General features: G+C 36.3%; 1 protein-coding gene across 1 annotated transcript; it reads right to left on the bottom strand.

The window, feature by feature from the left end:
- Positions 1–1890: 1890 nt before the first annotated feature.
- LOC132177673 (protein neprosin-like) lies at positions 1891–5937 on the bottom strand. Its single transcript, XM_059590099.1, has 7 exons — positions 5065–5937; positions 4861–4947; positions 4519–4731; positions 3836–4000; positions 3517–3570; positions 3285–3431; positions 1891–2519 (listed from the first exon to the last, which is right to left on the bottom strand). Exons 1-7 carry the CDS (start codon positions 5410–5412, stop codon positions 2142–2144), a joined length of 1392 nt encoding a protein of 463 aa, XP_059446082.1. The 5' UTR covers positions 5413–5937; the 3' UTR covers positions 1891–2141.
- Between the last annotated feature and the right edge of the window lie 7282 nt (positions 5938–13219).

The following is a 13219-nucleotide window of genomic DNA, read 5'->3' as shown; positions in this document are numbered from 1 at the left end:
TAACCCAACAAGCAGTTATAGCGTACCAGAAAAAAACAAAAAAAAAAGGACAACACACTGACTCACTGAGTAATCGAAGTGAACACTAGGGTTCTGTCAAAGTCGTGCCAAATTGTGACTTCTCTTACAGTTTCACCCCAAATATACACCAAAAGATGCTAACAGGACACCGACTTAACACAATATATGACCATAGTCCATAGGGTCCACATATTCATGAAAATAATTCGAATATGATGACTGTAAACGAGGTGGATTGGTTGGTTGGCTCATTTAAATGTTAGCAGAAGAGCAGCTACATTGAACCCCATCATTCGCTACAATTGAAAGCGGCGTATGCTTCAAGTATAGATATGTTGTATATTTGACTTCTTATGATCCTACATCTGCTAGTGCTAGCTCCACCGACTTGTCTTCCAAGTCAACTCTCTCTCTCTCTCTTTTTGATGCACTAAACTAGTGTCAGCTTCAAATTAGTACTGAGTGCTTTCCGTCACCCTTTATGGACGTGAAGAGAGGAGGACGACCGTAGAGCTGGTTGACGTTTTGAACGCGCCTAAATAATATTGTTGATGCATGGCCGGTGTTGGTTATCTTTATCTTTTTCTTTGAAGAATATGATTTCAATTTTAAACCAGCTGGTTGACTCACACACAATGAGTGAAAAATTAAGCTGAAAAGATTTTAAGTATGAGAGAAGATATATACAGAGAGAGATTCGGTTCAATTGGGTCTACTTAGATATTATATTTCTTTACAACAACTGAACAAGGTTTCATATAGAGGGGCGCAAGCTTAGAGATAAATTAATGAAATAAATATAGTCAAGCAGATTCTGGTGCATATTAAATGAAATTTATATGTATATGTTTTTATGCAGACAAGTTATGTAAGGTTTAAATGCTTGACAGTATCATAATATATAAGAGTTTGCGCCGTACGATAATAGATATCTCGGTTCGATAATGTCAACCTATCTTTTGCTTTGGCTTGAAGTTGATTTAAAGGTTAGACTTGAACTTGAAGGAAAAGATAGTTGGCAATTGTGCACATAATCAATTACAAATACATTTTAAACAAATTAATTCATGTGGGAACGCTTTGCAAGCATGGAGAAATGCGTAATGATAGAGATGGGGGTATTATAATTGCAATATTTCTTTGGGGCTCAAGTGATCAAATACATTATCTAGCTAGAACCCTTTTTTTTAATGATGTTTGTTAATGACACTAGCTATCTCCAATTAATTTTTTTATATTTTTTATTCAAAGGAAAGGGTGTTTACTTTTGTATTAGTATATTCAAGTTTGTGGCCAAAACTATCTATTATATATGTATGTTTTGTTAATTAACTATGTTTCATATTTGCTCCAGCTGGATCCACGTGCTGATCATAAATATAGCTAGATACTTATGGTAGCTCAATTTTCGGTTTACGATTCGACCCCCTGGCCTGTCGGTTAGAAAAAGAATTTTAGTAAAAAATAAAAATAAAAATATAACTAGAGATATTTTTGTGTAAAAATTAACGGTAAAAAAATAATTGGAGTTTTCTCTTAATCTTGCAATCTAATATTCTTGTGCCTTTGTGGAGGATATTAGCAACTAAAAAGAAAGTAGGTTTGATCAATTGGATGGCTCCCCCTATTCTAAAATTGAATTACCAATCTTTCATATTCAGCAAAAAATAAAAAATAAAATCTTTCATTCCCAAATATTTTCCAAACAAAAATATTTTTTTACATGAATTATGAATTTGACATTAAATTAGCACATTATGGTTGATGGGTCTGATCTGTTTAATTACATGAGTAATTAGTCAAGTTAGAGTTAACCTATATAATCTTGTATCCGACACACAAACACGAATCGTCACCTCTAAGAAGAAGTAACGAAAATCACAAACCACAGTATATTCACTATTTCTTTTCCAAATTTACACAAGTCCCTAAAGGTGGTATAATTAATGAATCACATGTTAGTAAAAAAAAAAAAAAAAAAAAAAAGGATTGAGAAGAAAAAAAAATGGAGTTGTAAACATGTACTCCAAGTTGACCCAATGATCTCGAGCAGAAACCCAAATAACCCAAGAAAAACAGAAGCTAAGGTAACTTTAATTTCCACCTCTATACCTTTCCCTTTAGGGACACCTCACACTTCTTCCAGGTCCACCATAGTAAAAATAATTCCCCCAAACATTGTTAATCCCTCCTTGTATATCATAGCAATTGGTATGATCGGCTAGGACTCTTAGGTTTGATAATGGGATCAAGCTATTATCCCAGTCAACAACCTGCAAATTTCGAAAATATGAAGCTTTTCCAAAACCTTCTCCTGCAAAATGTCCACTGCCCATTTGGGTCGAAGTGTGGAAACCAGATGGCCTAGAATTAACAACTTCTCCTCCAAATTGCACCATGCTTGCATGATCACGTAGGTGGGTAAACAAGAAAGATGGCCAATATCCAACTAGAACTCCGGATCCGAATTCTAGCCACCAATTTCCATGCTTTGGATCCTACATGACAGGCAAAAAAAAAAAGAAGTTACATATTTAATTTGAACCTTTATAAAACCTTGTTTTTCACTCATTACCCATTAATTATAACCCATGTGCAGCATGTTAACAAGCTCAGAGACAGGTAACATGGGTCAAAAAATAAAAGTCGTAAAAAAAAAAAAGAAAAAAAAAAGGGGGAAAACTATGTGGATTGTTCTCTATAGAATCAATGATAGTAGCAAATGAAAAGGGTGCGTAGGTAGGAAGCTCTTTTGCTTGAAAAAGAATAGAATCTGGCAAAGCACAAAAGCACTAAGGAATTCCAGTCCATTATTTGTAATTATCAATGCATGCGTATGACCTTCTATTGTCTTCCATGATTATTATTATTGCAACTTCTTCCACGGTTAAAGGGATGGTCAAACCTTCCTAGGCTGCCAAACATCTTTTATAAATTATTTTAACAGCTCATTTTTTTTTTTTTTTTTAACTTTAATATCATGATTTGGACCACTCATTTAAAATGAAAGCCAAAAAAAAAAGTAATGTATCCTATACGATACCCTAAATATCAATCCGTAAGGAAGATGGTGTCCTCTGTCTTTAATGGACATCTTGGGACTTTTTGGGCAAAGTATTTACATCTAATGGCGGAGAGCAGTTTACCATAAATTTTTCTTTAACTTTGGTGGGACCAAGGTTAGCCTATACGGCTATACGTGCGGTAGAAGCACCCTTCAATTATCAATTATCAATTATTTTTGTAAAAGAAGTTGAAATTACCTTCCAAACCAATAAGCTAATATCGAATTGTCCACCGTTGTACGAGGAAGTTGGAGAGATTGCCGCCCCAATTGCAATTCTATTATTAGTCTGAACGAAGCCTGAGCATAGCAAATTGTAACACCCGGTTGCTTGATACGCGTCCGTCTATAAATTAATAAATTAATAATTACTTTACTTGTGAAATTAATTACAATATATATTATGAAACTTAAAGGAAGGGGCAACTTACAGTCCAGTAAGTAAAGAATCTAGGATAGTTGTCCCCATATAGCTCGGGGCTAACCTGCAGAAGAATTAATGAATTAGCTTCCATGGCTACAAAGCCTACAACTCAAAAGATAGAAAGAGAGAGGTAGTTGAGCTGCGTTAATTACTTTAAATGTGAAAGGAAATATTGGTATTTAATGTGTTGAAATACTTCGCACAACCAATTATGTATTGAGCGTTTGAGTGTTGCTTTCAGAATTAATCTGTTGACAATGTTTTCAAAGGACAAATTAACTTTTCTTTTCAATTGAGTTCTTTTATTTTTTTATTTTTTTACATGCCTGCCAGCCAGCTTCAATGGTGTTAAGATCATCGCCGAATGAGCCAGAGATGACCCACATTTGAGACAAGCTGAATTCATATTGATTAGCCACGCGGGGTGCCCACACATTTATGCTGGCTTTTGCTCCGTAGTACTGATCACCACTCACATACCCAACTGCATGCTGCAACCCAGAATTTTGAATGAGGAGAAGACAATAATAAAATGAATAATCTAAAACTATTTTCTTATGTTTCTTCCCTTTTCATGATTTCAGGGAGACTTGAACCCTTAATAGAAGAGCAGCCATGAAATTCTGTTCTTACTATAAATAGAAATTAACCAGATTATATTTGATTATCTTACTGATATAGGAGCAACAGAGACTTTCTTGTCATGCTCTGAGCCATGTTATATTCAAAATTCTGTGGAAGAATTTGTTGCAAGAGAGTAAAGGCGAATAAGTTTATCACAAAAAAAAAAAAAAGAAAGGCAGTTTTTTGTCACTCTTTATTCCTTGTTTAACAACTTCCATAAAGTTCTTATCTAAATCTTAAAGGAGGACAAGAACAGAAAGAAATTAATAAATTAATAAATAAAGGTGCAATAAGGAGAGAATTTCTCCTGGTTGATAATTTGTGTGATTCTTGAAGAAAAATTCTGGGGTGTCCTCTATTTATGTATTTGCTTTTATACACTTACCTCATGGCCATTGCTGCTGGAGTCTCTTCTAACACGTCTTCTCGGTTTCCTTCCAAATCTTTGGACAGATTTAGCTCTTAACATATCTTGTTCAGATGTTCTTCTGATTGGAATTGTTCCTTCTGGACATGATTCACCAGACATACTCCATAACTGGAAATCTTCTTCTACCATGCCCGTCGGGTTATGGCCATTTGGTCTCTCTGGCGGATCCTACAATTTTTACAGCCAAAAACAAACTCTTTAACAGCATTATCTTGGCTCTAAGCCTCTAAGATATGAATTCTGAGAATCCCAAGAGATGCAAAATTTGATTTATAGTCATTTTTGAAGTTCAATTACCAGTGGTTTTTGTCCTTTAAGAAGAGGGTGATCAAAAGCTGGTTGCAGATGAGACACAACGCAATCCATGAGATCACCATCAGGACTCTGCAGCCAAAAACAAACCTAACATATTATTAAGTCCAAAACAGAGCAAAAACAGGGGAAGTGAAAGTCATGTCTATAAATATATAGAACAGTGTTATAAGAGATAGAGTAAAATGCCTGAATTGTCTTGACCGCAGGCTTGTTGATCTTCCTGAGACGAGATCTTATTACTTGCAGCTTTTTTAACTCTTCCTCCGGCCTGAAAGTTCGGTTGGCTGCACGGTCTTCACTGGGTGCCGACGAATGGGCCGGACAAACCAAAGTAGAAACAAGGAGAAAACACACAAAAATGGGAATGATTGGAGAGATCTTAGACCAGCTAGCTGCCATGTTTGAGAAATCTCTTCGACTTGTTTCTTCTGCACTATCCGTTTGTGTTTGTGTACATTGGTTTTGTCCTCTTGTGTGCTCAAAAAATTTATTCCTAGGTATTCTCGTCGAAGACACACCTCCCAGCAAATCCATCCAACACCTAATGACTATTCTAAGAAACGCACTTCACTCTCTCACCATTTCCAAAGGTTTGGAACCCCAGGACAAGGAAAACTTCCTTCTATTCTCCCTCTCTCACAGCTTCTAATACCTTGGTTTTAAGTTCTGACAACTAGAACTTCAAGGCATGAGCTAAATAAAAAACTCACAAAAAATGGGTTGGGTTTTCTTAAAGTTTTACCCATGTGGGCATGGAGTTATAAATACAGGGTAGTGATGAAATCATGCCCTGCATTTAAAATTCGAAAAAGAAAATGAGGACAGAGGAAGATCAGGGGTGGTGTTTGAGAGGTTGTGTTTCCAGTCTCCAATACAAAGACTGAAACTTTATCTTTTTTGTGTTAATTTTATAGGGCAAAATGGTACTGATGACTGTTATTCTTTACTTTGGCTCTGAGGACAGATAGGAATTACACTTGATTCTGGGTTTCCAAAGTTCTTTGCTTTGGGGCTTCTCTTTCTCACTTCCCTAGATGTTCTTTGTGTCAGCTACTCTATTTTATCCTCCCTCCCTTCCCATAATAATTTAACAAACTAAGGGTAACCCACTTTTGTTTTCCAACATTTCTTAATACGACCAGTTTTTTGGGGTTGGATAATTTGACAAGGAAATGATGGGCTGTTGCCGATGCTACAGTAGTTGAGTTGGGGATGGGTGGAGATTTGTCCATTTGGTGGGTGACCACCATGCTAGATTACTAGCCACGTATCAATTCCAAGTCAATACTTTCCTAGGCTTTGTAATTTTTTACTCAATCTTAGCTTCTTCTAAGCGCCACACCTTTTTGAGTAGTCGTTTTCTAGGCGTGAGCCAATTTGTTTATGTGTTGGGCCTGCCGTGTTCGCACGCGCATCTGGTTATGCGCTCTCTGTGCATGCTTATGCACACACCCATGCATGATCAGCTGCTCTATCTTTCATTTCCCCTTAATTTCCACTCTGCTTTTTTCTTTTATTTATTAATCCGTGTATTATAGTCTAAAAGATTTGAATCTGAGCTAATTTTTCCCAATTACAGTGTTTTGATTTGTTGGATATCCTTTTTTAAACGTGGGCCGAAGAACTAAAATATTTAATTAAAATCGAGACCTTTGTTGTTCTACCTCTTTTATAATAGGCAAAAACCTTTTGTGGACAATATGGAACCCTTCTCATATCTACCAAGCCAAAACGACAAGATAACATTTACATGGGCGACCAGAACTACTGGAGAAGCCTTAGGGGTCATGATGTCAGGGTTAGATACACATGACATCACTGATCACTCAAGGCTTGGATTGGTTACAAACTTACAGTTTGTTTTTAGTAAATTACATGTTGGAGTTTCAAATGTAAAAATGGAAGCAGAAATAGAGCTAATATTATGCAAATCAGTCTTAACCTCATGATTATCTATTATTATTCTTATTATTATTATTATTATTATTAATATTAATGTAGTTTAATTTCGAGCTGATTACTCTAATCAGTCTACCAATGCCTGGGTTTGCCTTTCCCAGAGTATTCCCCTCGGCTCTCTTTTTAGGACTCTGGCAATGATGCCTGCCACTTCTCCAGCATTCCCTTTATTCCTAATTTTATATCTTGTTCTAATTCTGCTTCTACTTCTTAGGGTTTTAACTTTTAACACTCAATTACACCTCCTTCATACAGAAAATGGATAGCATTCAGGAATATTGGCCCACAAGCTCTCTCTCTCTCTCTCCTTCTTTTGGGCTTGCTTGGCCCACAACGTGTCACTCTCATTTCAAACCAATTGGCAGACATAATTTAGTTATCTCAGTGGAACCAAACCACATAGCAATGAAAAAACAATACCTTCTCGTTTGATTTTGGTTAGACCCTAATTTTAGGGTCAATTTTGTTTTACCTCTTTCTTTTTAGTCTTGTCCTTCCTAAACCAAAATCGCGGGTCCGCCATTACTTATCGGCAAGTCTTAATGACAGTGATCTCGTGCGCTTTAAAACCAAATTAGCAAAAGTATTGATTGATTACAAAACTTTAATAACTAGGGTGGCAGCTAATGAGACCTTACAACACTCCATATTAATGGAAGTTCCAACAATAATAGGGCTTTAATTAATTAACTCCAAAACTAGAATCAGCTACAATCTAAGGTTGGTGCCGAAAAGTTTGACAACTCATAAATAAAGAAGCTTCTGTTAAATTAAACCAGCTACAATAACGTGTACTATCATAGGAGTAAGAGTAATTTAACCATTTGAAAGCTCCAGTTGAAAGGCTGCTTTTCAGCAAGTATTCAATTGCTTTAATTTGGAGGGCAACGAAGGCAAAAAAATTTACCCTTTTGAAATAAGTGGTTTTTTTATTTTTTTTTTATTTTTTGTTTACGTGTCCACACAAGGGAAGGGGGAGAGAGGATTCGAATTAGTGACCCTCGCTTCATTAAGCGTAGTTCACAGTCGATTGAGCTACCCCTTATGAACTAAATGGTTATTTAAAATTAGTATTAAAGCATTTGGGATAAATAGTTATTTAACATTAGAATTAGTGTCGAGATCTTGAATTTAGACCTTAGCTTCACAGACTGTTGTTTTTTTTCCTTTTTTTAATATTATTTTTACTTTTTGGACAGAGAAATGGAAAATTTGAGCTTATATCAATCCATATGATTGCCTCTTGTGAGGGGGGGAAAAGGGTCATGTGCAATCTCGTTTGAAGCAACCATGAGATCTTCATTTTGTTATGGATTCAGCATTCCCCTTTTCATCATCTTGAGAGAAGAAAAGCAGACAGCAGTGGGAATGCCTAAAAGATGGTCATAAACAAATCCAAGTTGAAGTCTTAGAGTAGGCACTCAGAATCTAAGGCTGCTATTATGAATCCTTTTGCACACCGATCATTTTTTTTTCCTGCTCTTTATTCTCAATTGCTGGCTCTCATGCAAATCCCACTTGGGGAGTAATCACAAACCAAACATCAGAGCAATTAGCCAAATAATCTTAGCATCTGATGCATGCATATTCTTTCAAGTTGCTTTCTTTAGTCTGAATTCTGAAGCGCAAGGGTCAAATCATATGGTCTACAATATAATCATATTGTCTCCAAGTTGACGCTGAGAGATGGGGTTATGGCGTCTGGATAAAGAAAAAGGCAGGCCATATATGTATTCACACAATGGTCAAAATTTATGTACGTTAATTGACACACACAGACAGTGGAAGCCAAAGCCAAAGCCAAAGTTCCCCTTTACTGACATCTTGATGCTGTTTGGTTGCATTGACTCTAGAATATGAGCTGAATGACATGCATGTTCACCTCAGAGGATCTAGCTTTCTGTCTCACTCGGGTTATTAATTTACTTGAGTTAATGAGAATTACTGCTCCAAAACACACACCCACACGCACATAAGAAGGAGAAGAAGAAGAAGAAGAAAAAAGGGTATTGCAGCATGCTGTTGAATGTTGATTGATAGCAGAAGAAACAATACTAATATGGGTCTAAATCTAATCCACCCAAAAGGAAAGTTGAGATCCAAATTTTGATTGACCAAGACTCATATCTCCTTAAAACCTGGTTGACCAAAACCTTTTCAATCAATTGGCTTAGAGACAACATGACTAGACCCATTTCTTCTGATGGGTTGAGAACCCCACAAGGAAGAACCCCAGGTGAGACTTTTAGGACCCAATTCCTAGAAACGTTTGTAATTCCTTGACTTGATTTATTTGTCATGATGACATAGTTGTAATTCCTTGACTTGATTTATTTGAGCCGCTAATAGGGTCAGTGGGCTTCAATTCAAAGTCTAAAGGACTTGCCTTTCGCAAACTTTTGCACTATTTTCCGATCCCACTTGGAAAAGAATGTTTGTGAAAGTTTAAGATAAGGAAAATAGATGTTAAGGAAGTACTTCTTAGACTATATTCTTCTGTCTTAAAGTAAAGTAGATGATCTTCTTTGAAAGGACACAAATATAAATATAAAAACAAAATACAATGTTCGTAAAAAACCGATACGCTTATAACTCTTTTATAACTTGTTGACACGTGTTAATATGTAATTAAAGTTAGGTTAACTACTAAAAGAAAGATTGTAACACCTTCCAATCACATGCTAACACGTATCAACAAGTTATGCTAACATTTTTCTAAAATTAAAAACAAGCTATTTTGGAACAAAGATGCAAGTAGATTGCATTTCTTGTACGAAGAGCATCTAGGCATCTAACTTTAGAATTTTAGTTATATATACATTTTTTTTATTATAAAAAAGGTTGAATTGTAGTAAAGTGAATTCCACTTAGGCCACACATGAAAAGAAGAGAATAGAATCATGAGAATGAGTGGTAGCAGCTTATGTAGGGCTTAAATGATGGATCAATTCAAAACCACAGAACCAGCAGGAACTTCTTTCTTTCTTTCTTTTTTTTTTTTTAATTTTCTAATTAAGTAATATTTGTTCATGAAATAGTAGTTATGACCCTCCCCATCCATCCAGTGTGTACATGACTCCACATAAAAGGGTCATTTGATATCTTTCTTCTGTGATTGTAGTATTTTAATGCAAAAAGGCATTTGAAAGGGCAAAAGCGAGCATATAAAAGGGTTGCAAGCATGGAACACTAATGTTGGGCAATGATTTTGTCTAAGAGGCATGCCCAGCTTTCCTAATTGAATGTGGATATATAGAAGTAAATCTTAAAAGGGTTTTCCCAGTTAATAATAATTATAATAATATCGTAAAAGGGTTTGCAAAGGGACATAGCCAGTGAAACATGTCGGTGACTGCTCCTTAGGTCCAACTGCGTCTGTGCGTAAGCCATGATTTAGGAGGGTGGGATTGTTGGAAACCAACTTTCTGCGAGCACGGCATCCTTAACCCATAATCTCATGGCCCACATCGCTAATACATCATCATGTGTATCATAATTATGATGTTGCTCCATACAAATACACACTCTCTCGGCATTGCTTGCCATGGGGAACATACATGATGATTAATCATATATTTCATTCATTATCTCCACATCTACAATATCATCTGGCCGGCTACCAAAGAATGTTGCAATTTAGATATTTGTTATTCCAAACATACTTTGTTTCCCAAATATGCATGGTGATTTTTTGCTAAGAAATAATTTTATAAGTAATTATTTACCTATGCAATTTTTTTATTTTTTATTTTTTTCTAAGCAATATACAGGAAAAAGGATTAGGGCAACCCAACAATAATCTCATAACAACAAATACAGTACTTCAAAAACCTAAGAACTATTGGGAATGGACAGTGATTGGCTGGCCCAATTTAATGAGTTCTTGACTCAAAAGCCAAGAGAGAGGCTGTCTTAGATGACAGTTTGAAGGGACAAGTGAACTACCTAAAGTAATTACAACAACAATAAGTCTTGAAAACTAAAGCAGGAAGAGGAGCACTGTAGCTAACTAGACCAAAGTTTTCGAAAAAGGAGCACCAATGTGGCATCCGATGAGGTAAGTACCCAAAGAAATAAGACGGATGAACACCACATTTGGATTTAGGGCTATCCATATATAAGCAAAATGAGTATAAATTTAAGAAATTTGTAGATTTTCTACAACGCATAACCACAATTTTTCTCTATCTTTGTAAACTTAATTATCCCCTTAATGTTACAAAATTTCATGTGATATAAAGTTATAAATGTATAAATATTGGCTTTAGTTTGTGTTACGTGGCCGCACAATGCAAACTGAAGGGTGCCACATGGAGCACTCCAAGCTTAAGTCGTGTGGTGGGCCTGGTGGGTATTAACATTGAAAGGAGTTTTGGGATTATTAATTGATTTAATTTGGATGGATATCTTCTAAAATTTAAATGGGTTCGAAAGGAGAGAACATTTCCACGTGATAATTAAGGCCTAATAAAGCCCACTAATTGTCTAGCTACTCGATGCTTTTAAATTGAGCCTAGTTACTACTTAAACTGGCCCATAGTTAACAAACAAAGGCCCATTTACTAATCTGGTTTTCATAATTGGGGGGAGAAGTAGCACCCAACTCCAATTCCTTCCATTTTGAAATTATTTAATTAATTAATTAATTAATTAATTAATTTATTTTTTATTTTATTTTTCTATAAGCAAATAAGGGAAAAGGGAAAGGGGAATTACAAGGGGGGTGGCCAACCCAAACAACAGCCCAAACCAAACTTAAAAGCAAAGCAGAAACAAGAATTGAAAACCAAGCAAGGTAACAAGAGGGAATGGGTCAAAAAATGACCCGGCCCTATAAAAGTACCAATGCAGCCGCAAAGGGCTGCTAATAAAGGCAAAACAAAGAAATCCGAAGAAATCTTTGCAAGCAGAACAGAACCTGCAATCCAAAAGGCCAGATATGGGACATCGACAGACGGCCACACCATAACAGGAAAAAAATAAATACAAACAGAACAATAAGACATAAAGTAGGAAAAAACAAAGACAAAACAACAACATCAGTGACTGAAGCAGCCGACAACCGAGAGGAGGGGTGGAGGAAGATGCTACACGGCGGCGCGTTGCGTTCACGCTCCTGCGAGTAAGACCAACTCTCGGGGGCATGGGGACCACGTACTGTCTTGTGATGGCCGGACGATGATGCAATTGATGCCAGCAGGAAGCGGAGGGACCCAGGATCACGGAGGAGGGGCGCATCTGTGGATATGGCTTCCTGAAAATGATAGATCTAATTTTAAAAAAATCATATCCAAAATCTACAGAAAGGAAGGAGATCCGGGGTCGAGGACAATGGTTGGAGGCTGAAACCGAGCGGCTGAATGGGCTGATGGATATGCTTGACAAAGGTAAGTCCTCTGAAGAAGCGGTTATAACCTCCGAAGAGGCGGATATAGCCTCCGAAGAGGCAAATAGGACCTCCAAAGAGGTGCAAAAAAGAAGTTGAAATAAACAGAGGAGAAAAAAGGAAAAAGGAAGGGAAGGAGGTAGCTCCCTCCCCCATGGGCTACCGGAAAGGAAAGGTTTTCTTCAGTAAGAGGAGAGAGGGGAGAGCTCCGGAAAAAAGTGTGCTAATTAAATTTTTTTATGTGTTGGCCATGTGGTCACAAAAAAGTGTTAGAATATTAATTATATGGTTAAAGAGAAAATTCTCACTTTATTTTATTTCTATCTTACTAGATTAATGTGGGAGCTAAGGCGTAATCGTATTAAATTCAACTTTTGAACCTAGGGAAAGAATTTGACAAGTAAATTCAGTAAAGCAATGAAGCAAGGTGCTGCCTGATCATTCAATGCGCAAAAGCAATTTTGCCTTACTTCTTTTTCCTATGTGGCCATTATCGATCTTCCACTATATCCAAGATAAGCTACATTAGTGATTCCCAGGGCACTTGAGTTATTAATTTGATAAACTCCATGATATCCGATGTAGACCGGATCTTTGACTCTTAAAATTCCTTTGTGTTGTCTAGGAAAGTGGGTGATCATTCATTTTCGATATATATATATATGAAAAATGTTATGGCTTAATAAGTTTTTTTATAAATTCAATAGACCAACTATTAAATTTGTGGAGTCTACCATTGATTTATGTAAGGTCGAATCATATAAGTCCACAAATCTAATGGTTAATTTGTAAGATGAGATGGGCCAAATATAAAAAAAATATTAACCCTTTGCATTTTTTTCTAAATATATTCTGGTTGTTGGTGACCAATCCTACGTGTCACCTAAATTTGGCTCACTTTTGATTCCGTCCTCATCATTTGGGGTTGGTAAGGAGACCCTTCCCCAGTTCCCCCTAATTGATATATGACGAGATAAGCAAAGCATTTGTGTTGGG

This window comes from Corylus avellana, chromosome ca4 (assembly GCF_901000735.1).
Source record: "Corylus avellana chromosome ca4, CavTom2PMs-1.0".
NCBI classification, from domain to species: domain Eukaryota; kingdom Viridiplantae; phylum Streptophyta; class Magnoliopsida; order Fagales; family Betulaceae; genus Corylus; species Corylus avellana.
The sequence above is the reverse complement of the archived record's forward strand: the minus strand, read 5'-3'. Positions and strand labels throughout refer to the sequence as shown.

Excerpts from the sequence above, each read along its gene's own strand:
- LOC132177673 (XM_059590099.1), bottom strand. The coding sequence starts at position 5,412 with ATGGATTTGCTGGGAGGTGTGTCTTCGACGAGAATACCTAGGAATAAA. Across the intron at positions 4,001-4,518 it reads CCAGCAGCAATGGCCATGAG|CATGCAGTTGGGTATGTGAG; the intron begins GTAAGTGTATAA and ends TCTGGGTTGCAG. Across the intron at positions 3,571-3,835 it reads CCATTGAAGCTGGCTGGCAG|GTTAGCCCCGAGCTATATGG; the intron begins GCATGTAAAAAA and ends ATTCTTCTGCAG.